The sequence below is a fragment of the Phasianus colchicus genome, chromosome 1, assembly GCF_987193195.1.
Source record: "Phasianus colchicus chromosome 1, bPhaCol1.hap1.1, whole genome shotgun sequence".
Lineage (NCBI taxonomy): Eukaryota > Metazoa > Chordata > Aves > Galliformes > Phasianidae > Phasianus > Phasianus colchicus.
Genome location: NC_143436.1, coordinates 196,825,950 through 196,847,202, shown reverse-complemented (window position 1 = coordinate 196,847,202; position 21,253 = coordinate 196,825,950). Strand labels below are relative to the sequence as shown.

Here is a 21,253-nt window from a genome sequence, read left to right as displayed (position 1 = left end):
ATGCTGTCTCCTTAAGAGAGCTACAGCAGTAACCATGTTGGAAATCTCAAATGGAGGATTACACGGAGAAAACTCGGGAAAAAAGACCTTCAAAACCATTTTTAAAACTTCCCATCTGCCTTCAAATGAACAGGAATGACAGAACACCTGCAGCAAGACGCAGCTGCAGCGCAGTTCACTGCCCAGCAAACTCTGTATTGTCTGCTCGTTTACTACAGGCTGAAGTTGCTGTGCAGAGACCAGCAGAATGGCAGCCAAATGCCTTCCAAAGATAAGGTTGAGAAATGCTGGTTTCCATATGCGTGCCAGCTATCAGCTGATCCCTATGAGATAAAGTACAACCAAGTCTCAGCAGTGTCTTTCCCATCACATCCACCTTCAATGGCCAACTCCATGAGTGTTCTTCACACTGTGAAGAAATGCATATCATCCACCCTCTTGCTCAACCACCACTTCATACAAATAAGCCAAGTCTTAATTAGCCTTAATTAGTACAGATGTTCTAGTGAGAGATGCCTGACAGGAATACATCTAACACCATCCCAAAGGGTATTCTCATCCTTGAGGACATCCATAAGTTCACCAGTCACCAACTCAAGCCATCAACCAGACAATTCAAGGCCAGGCTGGATGTGGCTCTGGGCAGCCTGCTCTGCTGGTTGGTGACCCTGCACACAGCAGGGGGTTTGAAACTAGATGATCATTGTGGTCCTTTGCAACCCAGGCCATTCTATGATTCTGTGATATGATTCTATGAATCCACACTGCTGTGTGCCCGTCCCCAGACACTGACCCACCCTCAAAGCCCACAACCTCTTCCTGCTCTCCCTATGGCCACAGTAACCTTCTGTACCCTCTTGGCAGAAAAAAAAACCAGCACTGTCCAATGCTGCATGTAATGAGCTCATAGAAAGATGCTTGGAAGGTTCCCGAGCGGGCACCTTGAGTTTATTTTGCTGACATTCCAGTGGCTGAATGGCTGCTGAGTCAAAGGGAAGGTCTGCTTTCACCCCAAGGATCCTTCTGTTCCAGATGTCACAAGGTTTGCTCACCAAGCTGTGCTCGTTCTGCCACAAAGACTTCTGATCCTTTCCAGTAACTTGTGTTCTCTACTACAACAGCTGCATTATAAATCCCCAGCACCTCCCCAGGCATCCCTCGTAGTGTCTGCATCCTGCTCTTACTGCTTCTACTGCAAGGATGCTATTCATTATCAATAGAGAAGCATTCAACTGGTGCCTTATATTTCCTGAAAATCAACTTGCTCCACTTGTAGCAGAACAGCACAGTGGGAGAGAGAGCAGGAGTGTATAAACAGGAGGGAGAATGACTGTTTGTGAGGGTGGAGAGTGATAGGACAAGGGGGAATGGCTTTAAAGTGAGACAGGGGAGGTTTAGGTTGGATATGAGGAGGAAGTCTTTCAGCCAGAGGGTGGTGATGCACTGGAACAGGTTGCCCAAGGAGGCTGTGGATGCCCCATCCCTGCAGGCATTCAAAGCCAGGCTGGATGTGGCTCTGGGCAGCCTGGGCTGCTGGTTGGCGACCTGCACACAGCAGGGGGTTGGAACTGGATGAGCATTGTGCTCCTTTGCAACCCAGGCCATTCTAGGATTCCTGTTCAAGAAAGAAAACCGCTGCACATCTCACCCCTTTCTGATACACCAGCACAGGTACTTTAGCCATAAATGCCTATCATCCACTATAAAGCTCCAAGCCTCTTGCATGGCAGTGAAGACTAATTACTGGAATCCTACACCTGAAGCAACAGTTGCATTAATCACCAAAGACTTCTGTTTAAAGGCAGTTCTAAAGAGCAGGGATTTACTTTCTATTTTATCAAAAAGACCATCGCCTTTCCAGTCCTCACATAACAAAGGTAAACCAGTTATTGCTGCACAGCATTGGGCTACGTGATAAGACAAAAAATAATCAGTCACACTGGAAATTAGTAAGAACAAAGGGGGGTGGAGGAGGTTAATTCTTAGAATGTTAATTCACTGAAAAATTTTAGGAAAGGCCACTGCATCACGGTGACTGCAGCAGAGCATCCCTTTCAATAACAGCCTTAGAGCCAGCTTCTGCCTTTTGCAATGGAAAAGGGAAGAAGGAAAGGAGAAGAATCAAGCAGCTATTTTGAGACTGTAGCTTATATACATATATGTATATACACATACACACAGATGCAGGTTGCTAGTGAAGTATCACACATCTTCATCACTTCCTAGAGATCTGGTATCCACATCTTCTGTGTCTTCTTGCAAGAAGAGTTCTCCTCAGCTGGTGTGACATTACAGGTGGGGAGGAGCCACCAGAGGCCATTAACAGAGCTGCTGCCCCATCTCTGCTCTCTCCTGCATCGCTCTGCTCCCCTTGCACCAAGGCTGCTCACCCTTTGGCACTCACCTCATGGTATTTTAAGTCTCTCCTCCTGGTCACTGCCATTGCTCTTCACATAGGATGCACTCCCACTTCAGTCACAGGCACAAAGAGGAACACCCTCATGAACAGCCATTCCCCCTCCTGTTTATCCGCTCCCTTCAAGCACTGGAAGGCCACAATGAGGTCTCCCTGCAGCCTTCTCTTCTGCAAGCTAAACAAGCCCAGTTCCCTCTACCTTTTCTCATAGGAGAGCTGCTCCAGCCCTCTGATTATCCTAGCGGGCCTCCTCTGAACCTGAACATCAAGCAGAGCTAGACCAGAACAAAGCAGGGCAAGGAAGGAACCCCGTGTGCTCTCAGGCTGTGACAGTGACTCCGACAGAAGTGCTAAACAAATAGTTATCAAAAGTACAGTACAGATGTAATTAGGTCCCCCCAACAAAACACGCGACACAACAACTCCATTTTACTCATTTAACACGTCAGAGGAAAGCTGTTTTTTAATCAGGTAGCAACAGAAGCACACATTCACTGAGCTCTGCTCCCACCTAACACAGGAGTATTCTTTGCCTCTGACTTCAGCTACCTTGTTAATCATGGAGAACAGCTAATAATAATGCACTACTGCAATTTAAATGCCATTACGAGGAATACTATTAATGGGAAATGAGAGCCTTTCCATAACTCTCAATTCTGAATGTTATTATAAGCCTTCAAGCATATATTAAATAACACAGTAGTGAAAAGCTGAGTGCGTATTTACAACATGCAGAAAGGCACAGAGCTGTGCAGCAGGGCTGACCTGGCAGCTGCTCCTCCCATGGATCCTACAGAATCATAGAATGGAGTCCCAGAATGGCCTGGGTTGAAGAGGAGCACAATGCTCATCTAGTTTCAACCCCCTGCTATGTGCAGGGTCATCAACCACCAGATGAGTCTGCACAGAGCCACATCCAGCACAGCCTAGAAAAGCCACTACAGAACCCACAGCAGGCAGACAGAGAGTCAAAAAAAGCTTGGAGAGCTCAGGAACAGCAGCAGATAAAGCATGGTGAAACTGAAAACTCAGAAAAATAATGCACAGGGTGATTTCCCAAGGAGGCTGTGGATGCCCCATCCCTGCAGACATTCAAGGCCAGGCTGGATGTGGCTCTGGGCAGCCTGGTCTGCTGGTTGGCGACCTGCACATAGCAGGGGGTTGGAACTGGGTGAGCATTGTGCTCCTTTGCAACCCAGACCTTTCTGCGATTCTATGATTTACATTGCTGTCACTGAGCATGTATGCTCAGGCTGCTCACCATGTAACAGGGATACAGCACCAACAGCAAGCATTCAGTTTTGGAACACTGGGGGAGACTTATCTCTACTGTCAGCCCCAAAAGCTGGTACCCGTACCATGGTTCTGAAATCACGCTGCAGGAGTGAAGAGAAGAATTCCCTGTCCCTGTTAAAGTGGGCAGACACAGGATTTGCCATTTCTGCTGAGGAACCATTTCTCCCACCAGAAGGCTCTACGTGAAATTCTGTCACCGTCTCAACAACAGAACTCCTTTGACAGCCCCGGGCAGAAACATCCAACATTGTTCTTGTGCTGTACGCCTATCAGCAAGCCAAGGAAGCGATCCCACAAGACCCCATTCATAGCAGCAGCCATTCCATGAATCTCAAGTGATGCAGCTGTATTGCTGGAAGTGCTGCCGGGACTGTGCTCTTTGGTTTTTAAATGCAAGCATCTGAAAGCCTCAGTTGTTTCGACCCAGCCTTTCCAAATCTGAGAACCTAATTATTTTTCCAACTTATCTAGACTTCCCTTTAGCGAATACAAAAAAAGCTCTGCATATAGACCACATTTCTGCTGTGGAATGGACAAATGTGTTAAGAATTGATGCTACATTCTCCACAGTGTCATTTCAAGAACCACCAGAGAATGCGTGCTTTTAATCACAGTTTCATTAAGCACATATTGATTCTGTCATTGAAAAATTGCTGTATTTAATCCAATTAAACACAACTGCCAATATGATCAATGCATGCTAATGTAAAGTCACAGGCAACGAAAGGAGTGGAGCAGGGCTAACTGCAGACCCTCCCAACAGCCCTATGAGTGTTGAGATGAGGTTCAATAAACCAAACAGAATGAAGACTGAGTGCTATGAGACCACGTGCAGGTGCAGCAGAACGCTCACAGTGCACTTACAAAGCATACAGAAACCCTCTGCCACACCTGGCAGTGCAGCCTGGCCCACAGAAAACAACTGTGCTCTGTGCACTCATCGTGGTGCAGTGCTGGGCACCAAGGGGATGTGTAATGCAGGAGGGTTTGGGAGCATCCTTGTGGCACCTCACCTCCATCACTGCCCCAGCAGCACCAGCACAGGGCACATCTCCAGGCACACCGCCCAGCATACAGCAAAGACAGGTTTTCTCATCACATTTTATTCTACTTTTAATCTACTTCAAAATAAATTAAAGCATTTTTAATCAGCAGTACTTGGAGTTAAGCCCTCACTGTACTTTAAGCAGGGAGCCGCCCCTCCTTAGCTGCTTTCTCATTTCAGAATGAGGGTGAACAATCAATCCTCCCTCAGAAACAAACGAGGATTCATTCCACACCCCATCCCAAGCATTAGGTCAGATCTGGTCGTTTTTACTGCAGCTGAATGGGAAACTGCTCTGACTCAAGAATGTCAGTGTACATTTATTTTGGATGGGTAGGCCGGCACATATTTCCTCCCCTCTGAATGACCTGGTTTTACTTTTTGCTCAAGTTTTGCACAAACTTCTGGGAAAGCCTGAAGGAGCTGCCTGACTTCGTAACAGTATGAAAAAAAATACATGAAAAATTTCTTCAGTGCCCAAGAATTTCCTCAAGCCAAAATACCCATAAAAAAAAAAAAAACAACAAAACAAGGACCAGGCTAAACAAGAATGAATGGACCTAACCAAGGCAGCTGCCTGCTTCCAAATGCCAGCAGGTACTGCCTTACCACACAGCTCAAGGAAAGGATGCACAATAAAGCACAAAACATCACCATTCTACATGGAAAGTCTGCTAAGGAATAAATCACCTCCAGAGAACAATGTGCTGAGTGTGAACTTTCCTACCTGTGCATATTCCTTCTCGATCGCAGCTCTCTTCTGACTGAACGCTCTGAAAAAGACAAAAGGGAAAAAGAATATGAATACAAACAGCAACAGTGCTATAAATTCAACCACTGACTCCAAAGGGTTTGCTGCTAGACGGGCTTTATAGAGAGAGGAGCAACCAAAAAAAGCAAAATTGTTTGACAACTGTGCATCAGTAGCCTAGCAACTCGTGCACGTGTGTGCACACATATGCAGCGCTCCCATCTCCCGGCTTTATTGGATAAATGCAGTTCCCAGGACGACTGGTGTAAATAGCATTTACTTCATTAAAGACTCATCAGCCGCTGCTGCTACAGCCTAGGGAGGAATTTGGTAGCAGAGAACAGAACTTGGCTTTGTGCATCCAGACCTTCCTTTAAAAAACAGTCCGTGGTGTTTCTCCACCAGCAGCTGAATGCGCCAGGCCCACAGACATGGCCACACATCCCACAGCCTCCTGCAGTCCTCACTGTTCCACAGCAATGCCCTCATTTACCCACTGCACATGGTCTTAAAGGGTCCCTCAAATGGTTCACAGAATCACAGCATGGCTTGGCTTGGAAGGGACCTCAAAGATCATGAAGCTCCAACCCGCCACCACAGGCAGGGCCACCAACCTCCACATTTCAGAGCAGCCCAGGCTGCCCAGGGCCCCATCCAACCTGGCCTTGAACACCTCCAGGGAGCTTCTGTGATTCCAAGCTACCCCCCTTATTGCCGAAGTGCCACATCTCCATCAGGGAGGACAACAGCCGGTTGTACCAAGCTTAAAGCTATGCCATCAGCACAAGAAAATCTCCTATTTGAATCGGTCACGCAAGAACAATGGTGGCACATTAAGAAAAACAGTGCTCAGGAACATCCCACAATAAGGTTAACACAAAAAGGGCTGTGAACGGATTTTCCTGTTCCCAAATCCAACATCCATGCAGCTCTGTGAGCACAGCTGAACGCACAATGCCCCATAAAACAAACTTCCTTGTCTTCCCAAGCACTGAGCTTCAGCCACAGCCGCTATGAACTGAAAGGCACTACCCATGCTAACCCTGAAATGCAGCCCTGGGAAGACGGTACACCAAAGGCTGTTATTTTCTAATTCTCAGCTAATCTTATTTGGAAACATATAATCAGAGCTCAATGCTGAGTTTACACCAAATGTGGGCTCAGAGCTGTGCGTTCCATCACCAGGTTTGTCTCTGTACAAGAATTCCCCTTCAGCTAATTGCATGACAATGATGGCGACAAGCTGGACGCGTCAGATATCCCCTAAAACCTCCTATATCAAAGGGCTTACAGGGAGAAGAAAAACAAAAGCATCCAACGGCCCCTGGCATAGAGTTACTAAATACCATGCAAATCAAATTTACCCATAAAACCAACAGAAAGTGACAAGGCCGCAGCTCCAGCATAAGGACAGGCAGCTCCGCTAACAACAGGGTGAGATTTAGCTCTGTATTTCCAACAAGACAGCACGTGATTCAATTTATACCACACTTAAATTGGTGTTTAATGTGTTAGGGTGCACGACAGCACCATAAGCACCATCTGCATCCTGGGAGCGGCTGCTTTCCGCTGCTCTGTGGCTGCATTTCCCTCCATTAGCCAAACACAAAGCTGGAAGGAACCTCGGGGTTCTACAGGAATCCTTTAATGATAACCAGAAAGATACAGACTACTAAGATGATCAGAGGGCTGGAGCAGCTCTCCTATGAGGAAAGGTTGAGGGAACTGGGATTGTTCAGTTTGGAGAAGAGAAGGCTGTGGGGAGACCTCATTGTGGCCTTCAATACTTGAAGGGAGCGGATAAACAGGAGGGGGAACAGCTGTTTGTGAGGGTGGATGGTGATAGGACAAGGGGGAATGGCTTTAAAGTGAGACAGGGGAGGTTTAGGTTGGATATGAGGAGGAAGTTTTTGAGCCAGAGGGTGGTGAGGCACTGGAACAGGTTGCCCAAGGAGGCTGTGGATGCCCCATCCCTGCAGGCATTCAAGGCCAGGCTGGATGTGGCTCTGGGCAGCCTGGTCTGCTGGTTGGTGACCTGCACACAGCAGGGGGTTGGAACTGGATGAGCATTGTGCTCCTTTGCAACCCAGGCCATTCTGTCATTCTATGAAACTTCATTAACCCACAGCAGCCCAACCTGATGTGCTGCCTGGCAGCCAAGCTCTGCTCACCTGGTGCTGACAGTCAGTGTTGATGCATTTCTTTGTTGATGGCCGTTTTACTGAGAAAAAATAAAAAGCTCTCCAAATTTAAACACCGAAGCAAAGCCCCTGAAAATGTGCATATTATCTGAAAACTGCAGGGATGAGAAAGGCACCTGTCCTGACCCACCTTGACCTGAGAGTCCCCAGCTGCTACCCTACCAAAGGAAAGAGGAGAAAACAGCTCCGCAGGGCCCACATCAGCACTGCGCACAGCAAAGGCACTGACACTTTCAATGCCATTAATCTGAGAGACAAAGGAAGGAGGTGGGTCTGTGGGGAATTACACACACACGGCGATGGTAACACTTCAAAATGGTCTTTCAGTTCTGCAATGCAGGCTGCTGTGTCCCTGTCAGAAGGGAACGACAAAGACAGCACTGCTGTGTCTCTCCCTGCTGCAGATCTCAGTGTCACAGGAAGCAAAGCCCACGCTGAGAGACGCAGAGCAATGGAACAAACCTGCACAGCCCTGGGACAGTAAGAAACAGAACAAGAAGTGAGGGAAGAAATGATTTGATGTTGTTTTGCTGTTGGGTTTTTTTCTGGGGGGGGTTGGGAGGAGAGCAGTTTCAAATGCAGCTTAAACAAAAAAGACAAATAGATCAGTTCATCCCATTAGGCGTTCTGAACGTGAAATTACTCATAAACTGCAGAGTACATTGCAAGTGGTCTTAAACTAAATCAATCATATAACATTCCAGGCTCCCTTTAGGTCCTGGAAGGCTGCAATGATTCACCCTGCAGCTTCTCTTCTCCATGCTGAACAAGCCCAGCTCCCTCAGCCTGTCTATGTAGGGGAGGTGCTGCAGCCCTCTGATCATCTTTGTGGCTCCTCTGGACCCTCTCCAACAGCTCCCTGTCCTTTTTGTACTGGGGGCTCCACATCTCAACTCAGTTCTGCAGATGGGGCCTCACAAGAGCAGAGTAGAAGGGAAAAATCCCTTCCCTGTCCCTGCTGGCCACAAGAGAATTGCTGGTTTTTCTTTTCTCATTTTGGAGAAGATGACCCAAAAGCACTGCCAGCCCATCTCAAACCCACCCAGTGAGCCATCAGCAGCGCCTTAGCAAAAAAAAGTGTGCCTTTGAGAAAAAGCTGCACATGATGAGTACAGTGCCTGATACCAACTCCATGCTTCCCTTAATTGGCAAGCAGATCCTTAATCCTTTTTACAGTGGTAAGATGTGTTTGGTGATGAGTTCCACTTATTGTAAGCAATGGAAACGGATCCCAATACACCAGTGACAGCAAGGGAACCCCAGTGTTGAGCTACACACACCTGAAGATAACACTGAACAATTGACAGTTTAAGAGCTGTCCCAGGTTAGAGGCGCAGCCACGTGTCCCACTCCATGTGGCTACATTTCACAATCCTAGAATGACCTGGGTTGCAAAGGAGCACAATGCTCATCCAGTCCCAACCCCCTGCTATGTGCAGGTCACCAACCAGCAGACCAGGCTGCCCAGAGCCACATCCAGCCTGGCCTTGAATGCCTGCAGGGATGGGGCATCCACAGCCTCCTTGGGCAACCTGTTCCAGTGCCTCACCACCCTCTGGCTCAAAAACTTCCTCCTCATATCCAACCTAAACCTCCCCTGTCTCACTTTAAAGCCATTCCCCCTTGTCCTCTCACCATCCACCCTCACAAACAGCTGTTCCACCTCCTGTTTATCCGCTCCCTTCAAGCACTGGAAGGCCACAATGAGGTCTCCCCGCAGCCTTCTCTTCTCCATGCTGAACAATCCCAGTTCCCTCAACCTTTACTAACAAGAGAGGTCCTCCAGCCCTCTGATCATCACTTCTGCATGGAGATACATTTCTCCTCATTTCCCAGACGATGTTCACCAACATTCATATCAGAACACTTCCTTCCCAATGACACATTAAGCACAGAAGTCCAGGTACAGACCTCACCAGTACAGAGGGTAAGAGCTGAGCAGGGCAGCCTTTTCCCTAGAAGCCATCAGCAGCCTGTCTCCCTGTTGCTTCTGAAAATGCTTTGCCACCACCATCTTTGTTGCACCCTTTTCCAACTCTTCCGTCCCTGAGGGGCTGTAAATTCAGCTGATGCTGTCCTTCAGCAGCCAAAGTTTTCATTCTTCTCCTTTGCTGCCTGTTGCTTTCCCTCCTTGCATGCTCTCCCTCAGCTCCCTGCTTAGGCTGGGTGGGATTCCTGCTGCTTTTCCTGCCTGTCTCACACAGTGGGAGCTTGTTCCTTGGCTCTCTAGAAGTCTTAAAAAATAAAAATAAAAATAAAAACCACCACCACCCAAAATAAAATCATCTATGCAGGTTCTTTCCCCTCCTGGCTGCCTCCAAGGAGATCCTGCACACCATCACAGTGAGAACTGGAACCACCTTGTTCCAACAGCCCATCTCCAGGTCCCCCAGCAGTTCCAGGAGCAAGTTAGGAACACCAGGCTTCCTTCCATGGCAGGCATGGACACTCTGCAGTTCTAACACCACAGGTATCTTGATGGAGCATCCACGAGGCCTCCAGGTACCTCCATTAGCAAGAGCACTTTTGTGGCTGGGTGGGCCATGTTCCCATCAGCTGTGAAAGCACAAGGCCAGAAGAAAACTCTGAAGCACCCCCCAAGGTCACCCGCAGCCCAAAGTCCTGCCCATAGCAGAGCTCTGTGACTCACTGCAAAAAGCCAGCAACATTTCCTGCTCGTGGGTCCTCCTGCTCTCAGGGGATGTGTCCAAGCCACCTCACAGCTCTTTAAGTGTCAAATACTTACAACATAAAGAACGGCTGCTTGCTGAGTCAAGAAACGGAGCTGTTCTCACTGCTACTTCCTTGTGTTGGTGAGCCACCCCTCATCTTTTCCACTTAGGATGTTTTCCATACAAACATAAAAGCCGCAATACCTGCCCCATCAGATCTACAGCCACGCACACAAGAGCTCCTTGTTGATGCAAGCACTGCACAACATTCTGCCATCCTGGGGGGCACCGTTCTACACCTCTGCTCCTCTTCTGCTGCAGAGGATTTACAGCAGCTCACCAACAGCTTCCAGTTCAGCATCTCAGCGCTGCAATTACAAGTACTCTTTTCCTGCCACTAAAACTAATCATCTTGGGCAGCTTTGCTGCAATTTGCCCGTTGGAATGTTTACTCGTGAAATATCCACTTAGATGCAAGATTAACTACACTATAGGAAAATTCTCTTAAATGTAAACAGGGGGTATTAAAGGATAAAACATTTTGACCAATTTACAGAAAGTCTGCTTATAACATACAGCATCACATAGTGAAAAGATCTGCCTATACCATGGAATCAAAGCTGTGCCATGTCTTTGCAGGAGCCCCCAGCTTTCCTTTGGGCACATTTTTCCTCACAGTTTGCAGTGTTCAAGTCCTCTCTCCCTAGTCCACTCTTTACTCAGAGTGGTGGGGTGCTGGAACAGCTGCCCAGAGAGGCTGTGGATGCCCCGTCCACCCCTGGAGGTGTTCAAAGCCAGGTTGGATGGGGCCCTGGGCAGCCTGGGCTGCTATGAAATGTGGAGGCTGGTGGCTTTGCATGCAGTGGCGGGGTTGGAGTTTCGTGATCCTTGAGGTCCCTTCCAGCCCAGACCATTCTGTGATTCTATGATCCTCTCCATGCCCACCTGATAAGATGCTGCCAGAGCAGAAGTGGTGAGAATGCTGCCATGCTTCCATCCCCGAGGAAAGTTACAACAAAAACACCAGTATATATCCAAACCTCAGTGCAATACTACAAACCCACAAACACACACCAGGGATCAATAGGGAATATTTGTGATTTTGCCAGCACTTCAGTTTCTAATTAATGAGGAGCTCCTCGTTATAAACTGATCAAAAATGACAAAAAATTTTATAGAATGATAGAATGGCCTGGGTTGCAAAGGAGCACAATGCTCATCCAGTTCCAACCCCCTGCTATGTGCAGGTCGCCAACCAGCAGACCAGGCTGCCCAGAGCCACATCCAGCCTGGCCTTGAATGCCTGCAGGGATGGGGCATCCACAGCCTCCTTGGGCAACCTGTTCCAGTGCCTCACCACCCTCTGGCTCAAAAACTTCCTCCTCATATCCAACCTAAACCTCCCCTGTCTCACTTTAAAGCCATTCCTCTTGTCCTGTCACCATCCACCCTCACAAACAGCCGTTCCCCCTCCTGTTTATCTGCTCCCTTCAAGTACTGGAAGGCCACAATGAGGTCTCCCTGCAGCCTTCTCTTCTCCAAGCTAAACAAGCCCAGTTCCCTCAGCCTTTCCTCCTAGAAGAGGTGCTCCAGCCCTCTAGATCATCTTAGTAATTATTAGTAATTAGTTATTATTATAATTAGTAATTAGCTATTCCAAGATTCAGTTTCAAGCATGCTTATAGAGCATTAAAACGCTCTGATCCACACCACCTATGACAACTGACTCTCACACCATGAATTATCTTTAACCTGTGCCTGAACAATGGTCCTCCAGCAACAATGCCAGACTACATTAACCAGCACTGTGCTCACCATAAATCACATCACTGTACACTTTGGGATTAGGATGAGTTGCCACTAGCAACAGAAGCAAAAAAAAAATAATAAATCAATTCTGTCACTAAATATAGAGAACTCTGGTAGCCTCAAACATGGCAGTGCTGTCAGCACATTGTCTCAGGAACGTATCAGCAGCCACAGCACTACAACAGCAGCACTTCTCTCTTACACGTGGATCTAACAGGGAACAAAGAACCAGAGAGATGCTGATGAGAGCCAATATTTCATTCATCCCCAACAGAATAAAGGCATGACAAGCTTCATACCCTTAACTTATGATCAATGTGAATATTGGATTTCTAGCTTAAGCATATTTAAAATGATTGCTAATGATTTTTTTTTTTTTTTTTTTTTCTTTAAATGGGAAACTAAGCAAACATAAGAGAGACAATCGAGACAAATGCAAAGGTACTTTCATTGTGGTTTATCCAGAACAGACTCACCAAGCTGAACATATTTGGTATTCTTTGGTCTATTTAGGAAAGAAAACCCAGAGAGGCTACCAGGGATATGGCAAGGTTCTTTGATCCCCATTGGCTTCACAGCTCTGTGAAGAAGCCAAGGCACATCTCATCACTCAGGCAGTCTCCTTCGTCCTGGAGCTGCAAAATGTTTGGGGAAGGCAACGACAACATCACTGCTGTTACCTTCCTCATCTGTCACATCTTAGGAATCCCGGCGGTGCCACCCAGCTTTATTACAAGTAGTTCCTTTCTGTCTTGATTTTTAAACACAGGCACTTCATCTGTAAACGATGCACTTTACAAGGTTACATTTTCTGTACTGCTGATCTAAGCCAAATGCTGCATTTCACTGCAAACAACTACCAAGAGTCACCATACCACTGTTTTCCTTGTAAAGCAATGCTGCGCTGTGTTCCCAGCACACACCTCGTATTCCAGGTTACTTTTTGCTTTATTTTGATACAGAACATCACAGAAAAAAAATCTATCCTTGCCACAAAGCATGGCTGCTCTAAGCAAGCAATATAAAGGACTCTCAGCTCTCTGCAGTTCAGGGATGTTCTTCATCACCAGGCTGGTGAGACGCAGAAGGAGGAACAGAAGAGCCACCAAAACAGAAGGATGCTTTCTGAACTTGGTATCATTGCTCCAAGAAGGAGAAATGGGAGAAAAGGCAGCTACATTTCTGTAGGCAGAGCACCTGCTGGGCAGAGAGAAAGGAAAAGTCCTGGGGTTTCCTTCCCAATGTGGCAACAGGACCAGAAGGGCGCTGCCTGTCTTCCAGCAGTTTGCTTTCCAAGCTCAGCTCACCTCCTCTCCTGGAACAGCAGACACCCCTTATTTCTGCCTGTTCAATCCAGGAAGGTCCTGTGAATACCACCAGTCCTTTCCAGCACTGCCTTGGTGAGTCTCAGCCCTTCTTTCCAAAAAGCAGAACCATAAATGTGCTGCCAACCATCCTCTTGGAAAAGGTGTTTAAAAGTGCAAAGGAAACAATTGCTTTCATCTTAGAATGACAGAACGGCCTGGGTTGCAAAGGAGCACAATGCTCACCCAGTCCCAACCCCCTGCTGTGTGCAGGTCGCCAAGCAGCAGCCCAGGCTGCCCAGAGCCACATCCAGCCTGGCCTTGAATGCCTGCAGGGATGGGGCATCCACAGCCTCCTTGGGCAACCTGTTCCACTGCCTCACCACCCTCTGGCTGAAAAACTTCCTCCTCATATCCAACCTAAACCTCCCCTGGCTCACTTTAAAGCCATTCCCCCTTGTCCTATCACCATCCACCCTCACAAACAGTCATTTCTCCTCCTGTTTATCTGCTCCCATCAAGTACTGAAGGCCACAATGAGGTCTCCCCGCAGCCTTCTCTTCTCCAAGCTAAACAAGCCCAGTTCTCTCAACCTTTCCTCCTAGAAGAGCTGCTCCAGCCCTCTGATCATCTTAGTGCCCTCCTCTGGAGCCGCTCCAAGAGCTCTGCATCTTCCTTGTACTGGTGGCTCCAGGCCTGGATGAATTACTGCAGATGGGGCCTCAGAGCCCAACCAGATACAGCCCCTACAGCAGGGTCAGGCTGCACAGGAAGAGCACAGAGGTGTTTGGATGAAACACCTCCTGGGCTGAAGCATCCTTGTCATGGCCATGCCAAGTGTTATTTGCTGGACTGCAGGTGAAGAACGTGGCATTACTCAGCAACTAGATAACAAAGAACCCTTGCTAAGTAAAGTAAACTTTTCATGGTTGATCAAAGCTCAATGTGCTCCTCGACCTGAGGCAGGCAGCTTCAAACCCCCCAGCTCCAGAACAAAGAGCACTTTCAGCAGGCACACCCTTCTGGTAAAGCAGAGCTCTACAGCAATGCCGAGCTGCGGCTGCAGGAAGCACGATGCAACCAGTGGAAGTCCAGGAAATCAGGAATAGCTTCACCACCACCACTGATAACAAGTGCACAGCACACACCTCCAACCCTCCTCACACTCACACACATGAGAAGGAAGACACCAACCTCAGCCCAGATGGGAAGCATGCACCTAAGAACATATGTGAGAATGAGTTTATCAGACTTCAGCAACATCCCAGACCATGCTCAAGTGCTTTATGCAGACTTGCAACATAACACCCACGAGTTGCTACAAAAATGATGACCAGAGAGCTGGAGCACCTCTTCTAGGAGGAAAGACTGAGGGAACTGGGCTTGTTCAGCTTGGAGAAGAGAAGGCTGCAGGGAGACCTCATTGTGGCCTTCCAGTGCTTGAAGGGAGCGGATAAACAGGAGGGGGAACGGCTGTTTGTGAGGGTGGATGGTGATAGGACAAGGGGGAATGGCTTTAAAGTGAGACAGGGGAGGTTTAGGTTGGATATGAGGAGGAAGTTTTTCAGCCAGAGGGTGGTGAGGCACTGGAACAGGTTGCCCAAGGAGGCTGTGGATGCCCCATCCCTGCAGGCATTCAAGGCCAGGCTGGATGTGGCTCTGGGCAGCCTGGGCTGCTGCTTGGTGACCTGCACACAGCAGGGGGTTGGAACTGGGTGAGCATTGTGCTCCTTTGCAACCCAGGCCATTCTATCATTCTATGAAATAAGAATTGGATTTAATTCCCCTGGCATTAGAAATAGTCAGATCACTTGTGTCCCAAGGATGGACAGACACTGGAGTATCAACTTGAGTCAGCATGAAAAATCCTGAATATTTATGAATGAGAGACGCATGGTAACAAAGACTGTGCTCACCTCCCCAGCTGGGACACATGAGCTTCAAATGTGTAAAGAAACCACAGCATACAAGCACCCTTGTTTTCTAGCAAGTGGTTAGTTCAAAGCAACCATTAAAGCCTGCTTTCACATACATTAGTACAAATATAGTAATCAGGTTTAAAAAAAAAAAAAAAAAGAAAAAAAACCTTATATCTCAACATCACACACATTGTTTAAGCTCTGCATAACTTTGATAGATGACAAGTTTTCAGGCAAACACTACTCAGAAGCCTGCACGCAGGGCACCAGCTCATAGGAAGCCTTCTGTGCCTTTCCCACAGTGAGCTCAGGGAAAACACTCAGCTGCCCCAAGGGCACTTCCCACATCTGTCAGTGCAGACAGAGCTGTGAGCCAGAAGACTCAGCACCTCCCAGATCACTGCTCTTCTGAGTTCTTAGCTATTTTTGTGCATTTCAAATGCAAGTGAAGAAGGACGTACAAATCAGTCTTATCCCAACTGCTTGGAGAAGCTAGAGGAACTAATTCTCCTTTATTTCTTTTCTATTCTCTCTGAGGAATATAGGGAACCACTACAACTCCCACTTAACAGAACCTTACACAGAACACTTCAGTATCACAGAATGATAGAATGGGCTGGGTTGCAAAGGAGCACAATGCTCATCCAGTTCCAACCCCCTGCTGTGTGCAGGTCGCCAACCAGCAGACCAGGCTGCCCAGAGCCACATCCAGCCTGGCCTTGAATGCCTGCAGGGATGGGGCATCCACAGCCTCCTTGGGCAACCTGTTCCAGTGCCTCATCACCCTCTGGCTCAAAAACTTCCTCCTATTATCCAATCTAAACCAGTACCCAAAAGATATCAATGTGCTCGGTGAATGGAGATCTGAGTGCTCCTTTAAGAGCAAAGAAAAGGTGAGATTGCCCAAATAACTAGAAAGAAAATTAAACCATGAACCTTGAATCATTTTGACGCTGGTGTCATCTCCAAGAAAGCCTGTCTGCAAATGCATGAATGCTGCTGGCTTCCTGAGCTCAACAAGATGCTCCTGCCTCCCTGCTTACTTCACAGAATGGTCTGGGTTGGAAGGGACCTCAAGGATCATGAAGCTCCAACCCCCCTGCCACATGCAGAACCACCAATCTCTTCATTTAATGCTAGACCAGGCTGCCCAGGGCCCCATCCAACCTGGCCTTGAACACCTCCAGGGATGGACGGGGCATCCACAGCCTCTCTGGGCAGCTGTTCCGGCACCTCACCACTCTCACAGCAAACAACTTCCCCCTGACATCCAACTGAAATCTTCCCTCCCTCAAATCAAACCATTTCCCCTTGTCCTGCTGTTATCTCCCCTTTCCAAGAGCTGACTCCCCTCCTGTTTGCAGGCTCCCTTTAGGTCCTGGAAGGCTGCAATGATTCACCCCGCAGCCTTCTCTTCTCCAGGCTGAACAAGCCCAGCTCCCTCAGCCTGTCTTTGTAGTGGAGGTGCTGCAGCCCCCTGATCATCTTTGTGGCTCCTCTGGACCCTCTCCAACAGCTCCCTGTCCTTCTTGTACTGGGGGCTCCAGACCTGGACGCAGTGCTGCAGATGGGGCCTCACAAGAGCAGAGCAGAGAGGAACAATCTCCTCCCTGTCCCTGCTGGCCACCCCTCTGCTGACGGAGCCCAGGATCCCATTTGCCTTCCGAGCTGCAGGAGCACACTGCTGGCTCATGTTCAGTATTTTATCTATCAAGACCCCCAGGTCCTTCTCCACAGGGCTGCTCTGAAGGACTGCTCTGCCCAGTCTGTATTAATGCCTGGGATTCCTCTGGCCCAGGTGCCAAACCTTGCACTTTGCTGTGTTGGACGTCATTAGAATCAGCCAGGCCCACCTTTCTAGCCTCTCAAGGTCCCTCTGAATGGCATCCCTTCCTTCAACAGTGTCGACCACACCACTCAGCTTGGTGTCATCAGCAAACTTGCTGAGGCTGCACTCTACCTGCTCTGCATTGGGGTCATACAACTTCTGCATCACCACTATCCTGCTTTTTATCAATACACAGAGTACATACCCAAATCTTAGAGCAGTGCCACACACAAGCAGAGAGCAGCTCCATCTCAAAAGGGACACACCTGCTGTACACCAGTTCACTTCCACAATTTAGCTCTGGGAAGAGCTCTGCCAGCGGAACGGGCAGCAGCACAGAACAGCGGTGCAGCAGGGAGCAGAATTCCTGCTGGTTATGCACACCAAGGGAGATGCCTTGGAGGAACTTCTGTTTTTCAAGAGCATCCATGTATGCAGGTATCACCAGTATGTATCCCACATACCCTACAAGGAGAGACTGAAGGAACTGGGGCTGTTTGGTCTGGAGAAGAGGAGGCTGAGAGGAGACCTTATTGCTCTCTTCTCATTCCAAAGTGACTGCAGCAGAGCGGGGTCTCATCTCACTGGTGACAGGAGGGGAAATGACCTTATGTAGTGCCAGGGTCAGTTTAGGTTGGGTATCAGGAAAAACTTCTTCACAGAAAGGGTTGTTAAGCACTGCAAATGGGCTCCCCAGGGAGGTGGTTGAGTCACCATCCTTGGATGAGTTTAAAAACCCTTTGGATGTGGTGCTCAGGGCTGTGATTTAGCAGAGGGCTGTTAGAGTTAGGGTAGGATGGTTGGTTGTGGTTGAACTTGATGATCTTTAAGGTCTTTTCCAACCTGAGCTATTCTGTGCTTCTATGGGAAACTAGCTGAAGTTTTATCACCTTGTACAAAAGGAACTTATTTAAAAAATAACAATAAAAATCAGAGGTCTGGGCTTTGCTGTGATACTGCAGCAGGTCCTGCACAGAACACCTTACCTGCCCACTGCGTGGACTGACAGCATTAAGAACAGCAGAAGAGTGAGAAGATAAAGAAGAAAATGAGATGTAGAACCTGTTTCTACTTACGTATTGGCAGGCAGCTCTATTTTCCTGACTGCTTATTTAGCCAACCAAGATCACACAGAGCTAATGAGAAACAACCACACAAAAGCAACATGAAAGCAAACTCCATAAACAGCAAACACATTCCAGTCACACATAAAGCAACTGCCATCTATGCCCTTTTACACTAGTGGCAACACAGCTGAAAGCAAGCACAGCACCCAGAGCTGAGGCAGGCTTAAAAGCAGGCTGGGAAGGAGAAGCAGCAACTGGAAGCTACAGCTCTGATGATGATGCTGCCTAACAGTGCTCCTCTGCCTTCACACATCGTTCTGTTTCTCTCTTTTTCACTCCTCTCTCTGCCTATTTTTAGGGGGAAAAACAGACAGAATGATTTTTAGATCAAACACAGAAAGTCAGCAGCCTGGCACGTGGTAATGCTTCAAGGTAGGGAGCCATCATTACTTCAAGGGAAGATGACTGCTCAAGAGCCATGGGGATGTGGCACTGAGGGCCATGCGGGCACAGTGGGGATCTTGGAGGGTTTTGCCAACCGTATGGTTCCATGATTCTATTTTACACTGCTGATGAAAACACAAAAAACGTTTGGGCCAATTTTTCAAGCCCTCATTTTTGTCTCTCAATCTCAGAATTAAAGCAAAGTACTTCTTCCTTTCATAACCTCTGATAATAGTTCTAAGTGATATCTCAAACTTCCACCCATCTCCAATACTGCCAAGAATGCCTTGCAAGGGATACAAACTCATTTACTCTAATACTCAAACACCTTTGAAGCCATTTCTCATCTCAGAGTACCATACCCTCAAGTAAATTTTTCCTTCTTTCGGTTGGTTTTTTTTTTTGACCATCCCTCCAAATATGTGCACAGAGTAGAGCACAGCATAGGGGCTGAAGCAGAACTCAATGGGCAGCCAAGAACCCTGAGCCCCCACCACCACATAACCACTCTACATTGGCCTTTATCTGACAAATCCTCTTTTCACCTCCACCTGCCCTAGAGGAACAGTTACATGAAGTGCAATCTCCTTCCCTCCCCTGTCAGAACCACTCACAAGCAGAAAATGGGCCCAAAGTTTTCAAGGCCAGAAGGGAGAGCAGAGCACCGTTCCCTTCTGATTCTGAAGGTGGATTTGAGGCAAATCCAGGAATTCAAATATTGAAAGGAAATTTGACAAAATTCACGAGACACAAAATACAAACAGGTCCCAACTTATACCTTTAGGTAAAAACATAAAAACCACTTCAGATGGAGCAGCCACTATCATATTCTTCGAGTCTCTTGTGCTCCTAAGAACAGAGGCACCTTTTTGCTTGTGATACAGTCTGCAGCAGAGTCTGTGGACAAAGCTTTACTTTCTTATTAACTCAAAGCACTGCCATGCTCAAAATGCACCAGGGGATATTTTCAGAGCAGTGGCCACAGCACTGAGTTTCCCAGAGTTCAAGAAGCATTAGGAAAATGCTCTGAGACATACGGACTGATTGCTGGGAGGTGCTGCATGGAGTCAGGAGTTGGACTCAGGGATCCTCGCAGGGTCCCTTCCAACACAGGGTGACAAAAACTGACCTTGTTCTGAGCCAGCATGGAAAGGCCCAAATCACTCCAGAAGAGCCAGCTCTGGTGATGCCAGCCTATCCCCTGTTCTTTTCCACAGCCTGCCAGCACAAGCAAGGGAAAAGAACCTGGGCCCAGAAATGGCACGATGGATTGTGAGCCAGATTTGGGGCCACCAGCACAAAAAAAGACATGGAGCTCTTGGAACAGGTCCAGAGGAGGGCCACTAAAATTATCAGAGGGCTACTAAAATTATCAGAGGGCTGGAGCTCCTATGAGGAGAGGTTGAGGGAACTGTGATTATTTAGCTTGGAGAAGAGAAGGCTGCAGGGAGACCTCATTGTGGCCTTCAGTACTTGATGGGAGCGGATAAACAGGAGGGGGAACAGCTGTTTGTGAGGGTGGATGGTGATGGGACAAGGGGGAATGGCTTTAAAGTGAGACAGGGGAGGTTTAGGTTGGATATGAGGAGGAAGTTTTTGAGCCAGAGGGTGGTGAGGCACTGGAACAGGTTGCCCAAGGAGGCTGTGGATGCCCCATCCCTACAGGCATTCAAGGCCAGGCTGGATGTGGCTCTGGGCAGCCTGGGCTGCTGGTTGGCGACCTGCACATAGCAGGGGGTTGGAACTGGATGAGCATTGTGCTCCTTTGCAACCCAGGCCATTCTGTCATTCTATGATTCTATGATTAACACAGCACCAGCTCTGCCGGCAGCTGCACATCTCCACCTCCACCTGGGGATGTCTAAAGTAACTCCAAGAGGAAAGACAATGCTGGCACAGAGGGGAGGGGAAGAAAGAAAATGTTTACAGCCACATGAGCTAGATGAAAAGGATGGAAAGTCCTCTATCAACAACCTCAACGGCCTGAGCCACAGCAGGCACTGTTTACAGAGCCTTTGTGTAGGTTATGCTGGAGAGGCTGAAAGCACTGTCGGCAAAAAATGCTGAAAGCATTATTGGCAGAGGATGCAAAACCTGCAAAATAAACCTTTTCCCACCAAACAAGATGAAACAAATACAACAAAACACCATAGGAAATTAAGCCAGGCTACACTGATTGTGTCTGGAATGATAAGAATGCTTTTCCTCTTCCCAGCAGAGTTTTATCGTGACGCTGGCAGGACATCCTGGACACCTCCAATTCCCCCTGCACGGGGCTTCAGAAGTAAGAGCCTGGATTAAAAGTATTTAGATGCTCAAAAGAAAGCTCTCCTTACAGGATCAACCCCAGGACTTGGTCCAGCAGAGCTGTTTTTTCCTTCAAAATTGCCTGTGCTGTACATTCATAGAATCACTGAGCAGTTTGAATCACAGAAACATAGAATGGTTTGGATTGGAAGAAACCTCAAGGATCATGAAGCTCCAACCCCTGCCACACGCAG

General features: G+C 48.0%; 1 protein-coding gene across 2 annotated transcripts in view; it reads right to left on the bottom strand.

Annotated features, from left to right (window-relative positions):
* The window catches only part of FCHSD2 (FCH and double SH3 domains 2), a 126,762-nt gene that overhangs the window by 92,788 nt on the left and 12,721 nt on the right, over window positions 1-21,253 (bottom strand). For both annotated transcript variants that reach the window (XM_031606098.2, XM_031606100.2), the window contains exon 3: window positions 5,485-5,530. In XM_031606098.2, the coding sequence (XP_031461958.1) occupies window positions 5,485-5,530 (46 nt within the window). The remainder of the gene's footprint in view (window positions 1-5,484; window positions 5,531-21,253) is intronic.